General features: G+C 34.4%; 1 protein-coding gene across 2 annotated transcripts in view; it reads left to right on the top strand.

Moving 5' to 3' along the window:
• Positions 1–966: 966 nt before the first annotated feature.
• The window catches only part of fab1 (1-phosphatidylinositol 3-phosphate 5-kinase fab1), a 95694-nt gene continuing 89070 nt past the window's right edge, over positions 967–7590 (top strand). For both annotated transcript variants that reach the window (XM_081739542.1, XM_081739541.1), the window contains exons 1-2: positions 967–1151; positions 4886–5123. In XM_081739542.1, the coding sequence (XP_081595668.1) occupies positions 1004–1151; positions 4886–5123 (386 nt within the window). In that variant the 5' untranslated portion in view covers positions 967–1003. The remainder of the gene's footprint in view (positions 1152–4885; positions 5124–7590) is intronic.

Here is a 7590-nt window from a genome sequence, read left to right as displayed (position 1 = left end):
ACGCAGCTTCCTCCTTTAGAACATACACAAACTGGGACGACAAACATATCCTTTCATCCAGTCAAACATAACAATATTTAGAGATTTTCCTTTCCGTTAAGACTCACAGGACAATTCCAGCTGATGACTGACCGGGATGCGCACGATGTGACAACAGCGTACCATGTGCTTCTCCAAACGTCAATTTGTTTCTAGTTTTGAAAACACTATAGTAACTCAAAATCTGTTGAACGTTTTAGTACCGTGTGACTTATCGAACAACTCATCTAGATGAGAGTTGACGAATATATAATGAACGTACTAGTCTGACAACGTATATAAGTGAAATCGAGGAAAATGTAGAAATTGAAATACGTAAACCGAATGTGTCATATCTCCATAACAATGAGTCACATTAGTTGTGATACCGAATGACTTACTGTTCACTGGATATTATAGATGTGCTTTTCTCAACTTTATACGTCCACTAATATAGGATATTTATAGTGAAACAATCATATTTTTTTTCATTAATATAGGATATAATTGAGTAGTGCATATTATATTCTTAATCTACTAGTCATACGTAACACTTTGATATATAGGACATATAGGTCAAGTTGTTCTATATATATATATAATTCCAACCCTAAAGGGGTAGGGGTCACTTCCGGGCTAGAAATTAAAATATGTTTTTCAACTTAATCCACAAACCGTTTCAGGAAATATATAGGTTATCCCCAGATTCAATTTTCAACTTTGGGGCCATTCCTGGTTAGTACACTGTGACTGGACATATCTGAATTTGTGCTAAATGAATATGTTAAACTTATTGGGCAAATTAGATGCTAGACAAAGAAACTCGTTGTTTACATTACTTGTTCTTTACAATACGTAATAGTTTTTAAGCTAAGACTAATATGTGTTAAGTGTGTATTTTACATGCTTTTTTATAAAAAGCTTGTTTGCTAATGTGTTACAGGGTCTTCAATCATACAAAGACACAGACTTCAAACAATATTGGATGCCTGATTCTGTCAGTAAGGAGTGTTACGAATGTGGAGAGAAATTCACAACATTCCGAAGACGGCATCATTGCCGTGTGTGCGGCCAAATATTTTGTTCTAGATGCTGTAATCAGATAATCCCTGGGAAAATTATGGGCTGTACAGGTATGTCCAATGAAGTTGTACTGTCAACTGTATTACAAATGCTTACTACTGAACATGTTGTTAGTGTATGTTTACCATAAACTACCACAATTCGCACGAGAGAGCAACATTTATGTGCGACTTACCTATAGCAGACTGACAAAACACGCCGGAGGAATAAAGGAGGAGGAGGAGGAATTAAATTAAATAAATAATCAATAATGGTCATGACAATGATAAATACGTTTTTCAACATTAAAAATGTACAGAAAAGTAACACAGTATGAAATTTAAAATTGTAGATTTATAGTAGAGGTTCATAGTAATGTGAAATATAAATATACAAGGAATAAAGTAGTCTTGTTGGGCGGTAAATGTTATCAATATGCACATGTGCTTTTTAAGGTTATTAAAAAGAAGTGACAGCTAGATATGTTTATTAGGATTTGTTTGTATAGCGACTAGAGAAATAGAATATTGTTTAAGAAGATAATGTATCCTGTTAGTGCTACTTAAATAATGTTAAGATATTAAATAAGAATGATTACTCCGAATTATAAGTCTTAAGTTATTCTTAATAGTATATCTTTAGAGTTCTAATTAAGCTAAATTACATCCTAAAGTTAGTTCTTCTAAATTTTATCCATAATATACATCAGGAAATGAAAGCACTATTTAGCAAGCGCTGCGATTGGCAGTTTATGCATATTGGGAGTGGAAGGCAGAGTATGTTACAGGACACCAGCTTTAAAGTGCGTAAGTACTTAAACGCAGGTCGTCCACCTCAACTTCGTTAACTTTTCTTGGGGGGGGGGGGGGGGTATCTACAGCTTTTCCTCGTTGAGAAAATAGTACTTTTCGACGTGCCATGTATCGGAGGACGTTAAGATCTCCGAAACGTTTCAGCATCCAGAGTCATTATGTTCAATTTATCGTTCTAACAAACGTTTGAAGAAGAAGAAAACCAGAAGAATATGGAAATTAGCTACCTGAGAATTGTTGAATACGGTTCCCGGTGAGAGTACATTTGGTTCATATTGTGTTAAACTAACTTCATGTATTATATAACTCCTCTGCTTAAAGAGGGCGTTAAACCTCAAGCAAACAATAAGCAGGCAAGGATGGAAAACGAAGCTAAGCTAAGGGAAATCGTGGTGATAAGATAGATGATAATGGTGGAATGAAAAATAAGTTAGAGGACATTGGAGAATGCCGAGAAAACCCACGCATATAGTGTTTGTCCACCACAAAGCCTACTTGACTCTAGCTGGGATTCAACCAGGGACCTCTACTAGAAGTGAGCGCTTCACCATTGAACCACTGAAGTCCGTGTTACGATTTTGATAGTATAATAACGCTTTCATCAGACACATTATCAATAACTTTGTGTTTGATAAAGTCATTGTTACTATACTGAAACTACAAAAACTGTAACACAGTTTTTTAAAATCTATTTCATTCACTAAAAGCATTGTTCAGAATTTTGTTTAATTGAATACAGGATGGCCCAAAACAGTATTCGGTTCCGTATTGATCGGTCATGACATTTTATATCATTTACTTACTGTTATCCATACAGGTATTGATTTCCAGTTTCTTCCTAATTTGTTCTTAATATGTTATAACTTAACCTCGGAACAAACCATAGCAAATAAATTCGTCATATTAATAAATTAAAATGTCATACTTGATCGATGCTGGTCTGTATACCTACTTTTGGGCTACCCTATATATGGGTAATAAAGTCATAATTATTCAGTTCCTTGGTGTGTGTCATCCTGAATTCCTAATATTTCTCTTTAATACAGTTCTGTAATTTAATTTTCCATAACTTTTGAACAACGTGAGGAACGAACTGGCCATCCTATTCCTTTTAACACTGGTTTAGTGGCTTGTCTAGCTCGCGATAAAAATGGACTAGAACCTACTTTTAGTCAGATCGTGGAGATAGAATTTATCTATAGTAATACAATATATTTAATAGAAACAAAATTCTAACAGTCTTCATCTACCCGTAATATCATTTCAGAATTCTGTTCTTAATTAATTTTTGAATTTTCGCTGCCAACTGTCAACAGTTTCAAGGCAAAAGGTAAGGAAATAGGTGAATGGGGATGGAATAAATTGGAAAAAAGAAAGAAAAAATACTTAAATGAACGTAAGATATGAACACTAACGCGTTATAGGTTATGATTTTGTAAGTTTAAACGTCCAGAGTTTTCGCTGACCAGAAATCAAATTCAGGTTAACGATAAGAAAAGGGTATTGTGTTAACTATTCCTTATGAGTAGATATCGGATTTTTAGGCACTTAAAATTCATGAAATTGTATGCAACTATGCTCTTAAATGTGTTAAAATATGCACTTAATTTGCACTAACAATGCAATAAAAGAGAACATTTTCAAACATATAGCAAAGTTGAGACAACGTTTTGTAGGTGAAATATGACATGGAAAGTCTACCTAACCTTTCAGGGGCTTCTCTTCAGAATTTATTTTTATGATATACAAATATGCTCCTAACTTTTAAAAACACATACAAATTATGAGATTAAAATAAACACAGTAATGTGAGAATACGATATTTAGTTTTTATTCACATTTGTATTTTAAAGTGCATTTACTTTACATGAAATAAAACGAGCCTCACTTTGTTACACGCTTGTATTGTACAAAAGTTTTAAAAAAAATCTTCAATTTTAAGGATTTACTTCTTCCCGTAATTGGCCTTACAGTATATTGCGAGATGCTTCTCTATATTTTTTGGTATCAGTTTGTATGCATTTATAGCAAGAAAATGACCTCTCAATATCAACAATGTTACTGGACAATATTTATAGAAAGGAGCAAGTTTAGTGTCTATATTTTATGGCAACTTGAAATTTAACTTTTAAAGGTATTTTCTAATGGCTTCAATTGTTCTCTAGTCGGAGTTTCTGGCAAGAACATCCGTCAATTTCTTTTCCACAGAAAGCCCGAATTTATAAGAAACTGACTGGAGCTCGTGCTGAATTTAATTAAATAGAACTAAGCATTCATTGAGCAGCATTTCTCTGTCTCTTGTTTCTGAATTATGTCGACACGATATTACAATAAGTCTTTATCATTATTAAATTTCTCTTAACGCATTATCGGCAATTGTGTGCGCCTTTGCGCTGATGATGGGTTGCTAACATTATTGGTCCTCCATAAACTAGACATTCTTCCATCCTCCCTAGCAGAAAGCCGTTCTGTTACATAGACACTTAGATGCACTGAAAATACAAACTAAAACTGGATTTATTTGATGCTATAAGCATACACCTGAAATAAAAACTTATAGATATGTTGAATATGCTCTGAAGTAGTAATGTATGCTTTTAATCTTTCAAATATACATTTATATGCATTATAAAAACTTCAAATTCGAGCTGTTTTATAGTTGTCAGAAACCCCTGCCAAGTTTAACAGAGATGCATATAAGCAAACAATATATGCATTTGCATGAAAATCCGAAGTCTATGTATGAGTAATCAAAAGCACATACACAATAAAAGTTTCGTGTAATTTACTCTCAAGTTGCACTGACTCAGGCCAATAGTAAAACTCAGACTGGAGGTTACGTTTCATCACCATAACAGTGGTTTTGTTAGACTTGCCAGAAATTGGAAGCAAGAAAGGAGCGTCGTATTCTATGAGAGTTTGTAATTGCTTTGTTTATTAAATTTTGTATACTCTTAAATAGGAACTTACAATGCCTTTGCATTCTTTTGTAGGTGACCTTCGAGTTTGCACGTATTGTTGCAAAGTAGTTCTTTCGTATTTGCAGTCCGCAGATATGGGTGCGGATCTTTCAGCAGATTTACGAGCCGTGCAGGAAGACCTTCAAACTAAGTTTGGAAGTGGCTCTGAAATCAGAAGCAGCACCACGGAGGTTAAAAATTCCGCTGGCAGAGGATCTGTTCGACGGAAAATGTCTGTCGGATACCAAGAGGAAAAATTTGCTCTAGGAAGGTACAACTAAAGTATTTTTATTTTATTATTTTTTTTTCTACATGTGATTGAACAAGGTTCTACTGACAGTTAAAATACTGGAGATCTATATCGATACTTAAAGTACTGAAAATATACCGGAAATTATAGTATGATACTGGAGAAATCAAAAAATTCCCTTTGAGTTCCTTCAAGGTGGTGACCCCATCGTCTGGGTGTAGGTAGTGATAAGGCTACCTGGCCAACTACTGAAAAACTAGCTAGTACGAGAAAGGAAGTAGATAGTATTTATAATATAAGATCTGTTTATAATATAGTAGTGTCGTATCGAAAAGTTGCACGAGGAGAGGTTGTTTTCCCAGTGGATAGTATATGATACTGTTTGTGCTCATGGACGCATTCCATATGTAAATATTTCCAGAAAGATGATTCAGACTGTGAGAAACTCATCAGGGAGAAGAACTGGTCTGTTTAACAGTATTTTTTTGTACCGAATGTAATAAATAAATAAATGTAATACGGTGAACCAAGTGAGGAAAGGGTTGGTTGTGAGAGGTGAGTAGAAATCAACATTTACATATACAAAGGTAAGTGTAAATTACAAGCATTCTGAGAGAAATAACGTCCAAAAAACACTTGCTCTTCTGATTTTTTCTTTCTTTCGTTTATTTTAACTCACTAATTTTTATGCATTCTATTAGAATGTTGAAGAAAACACTACTTTTTGAATATCACAGCATACAGTCATGTGTGGCTTTTTTTTTTTTTTTTTTTTTAAGTGCAGACACTGGAAATATCCAAATCAACTTCATTAGACACCCTGTTGAAGTAAAAATTAAAAGAAAAAAACTTTTTTAGGGTAATTAAAATACGTGATTTTGTTGATCATGTGACTAAAAAGTTGATTTTGCGGTGGATTGAAAATTATTATTTCTACAAGTATGTGGTCAAGTGAACTTAGGTCAAAATGGATTGTGGAAATGTGTTATTGTAGAAATTCTCTATACACACATGGCGTTTATTATTATTATTATTATTATTATTATTATTATTATTATTATTATTATTATTATTATTATTATTATTATTATTATTGCTGTATCTCGTTTAAACCGGTTTCATCTTAATAATGTGAGAGCTCCTCCGTGGCTAAGCGGTTAGCATACGAGCCTTTGTCGTGGGAGACCCGGGTTCGATTCCCGGCGGGAGCTCATGTGGTTCGGATTCCACGTTAATCAGTAGGTCCACGTCTCATATAGCCTCGCTGCTGAAAGGGACGCTAAACTAAAATCAACTCAACTCAACTTAATAATGTGATGGCCCGTCTCTGGCAAGTGCAAATTATTTGAAGAGTTCTTCTCTAAAGAACTTCCTGACTATGGTTTGTTAGAAGATGTTTTGTATTTATCTGCTCAATTTGCGTCACAGTACTTTTAGAGACAATTGCAGTAGCTAAAAAAATGATTGGTCTTACTTTAATTTTCTGACATTTTCGTAGCCTCTTGATATCGTCTGCCAAGTCTTTATATTTGCTTATTTTTGTACTGAATGTTGTACATATGTTATGGTACTGCTACATCTATGAGGGCTACTTCTTGGTCAATTGTATTGATAACAGTGATGTCGGGTCTGTTTGCAGGTACTGTTACATCTGTTCTGATTTCTCGATTTCAGTAGAGGTTGTATTTCTCGTTTTTAAGTACTGGACTTGGCTGGTATTTGTAGTATGGCATGGTGTCGGCAATTAATTTCCTGTTATGTGCCAAAAACTGGTGAATGCTTTTTGTAACATTGTTATGTCTTTTTAGATAGTCTGTGGGAGCTATTATACGGCATGAGCCTGTGATGTGTTCAATAGTTTTTGATGTGTCTCCGCATTTTCTGCATTTTTTTTATCCGATACTTCTTGCTTCAGTATGTATTTACAGTAGTTTTGGGTTGGTATCACTCGGTCCTGGATGCCCATCACAAATCCTACTGTTTCAGAAAAGAGTCCAGTTTTCTTGGGTCAGGCAGTTGAGTGTCGTTCATCTGTGTTAATGTCTTCTAAATGATTCTTAGAGCTCCGTGGAGTTCTTTTGATTTCAATTTGCTATGCTTTTGTTCGTCTGATTCATAGTTTGTGGTGAACTCTGTCATGGCTAGATGGAGTGGTGTAGCATTTGTATCTGGATCGCATATTACGTGAAACAGATGATTTCGTTTCTTTTCTGTTGATGAAATATTGGCGAAGGTCTTCAATCTGTTCGTGGTGAAGTTTTGGTATATCTCTAATACCAATGCCACCCTCTGTGGGAAGTGTCATATGTTCTATTGCAGCTTTTGGGTGTTTCATTCTGAATTCTGTCATTAGAGTGTTAAATTAACTAAATCAGTCTCAGTCCATTTAATTAAGCTAAATTAATATATAATGAGGGGTACTGGAAAAGCGTTGATGACTTTAACTTTGTTAGCATTGGTATGGTGAGTTCTGAGTATCACCTTGATT

This window comes from Thermobia domestica, chromosome 2 (assembly GCF_964235325.1).
Source record: "Thermobia domestica chromosome 2, izTheDome1.hap1.1, whole genome shotgun sequence".
In the NCBI taxonomy this organism is placed as follows: Eukaryota; Metazoa; Arthropoda; class Insecta; order Zygentoma; family Lepismatidae; genus Thermobia; species Thermobia domestica.
Note: the sequence above shows the minus strand (reverse complement) of the source record. Positions and strands in the feature narration are given on the sequence as shown.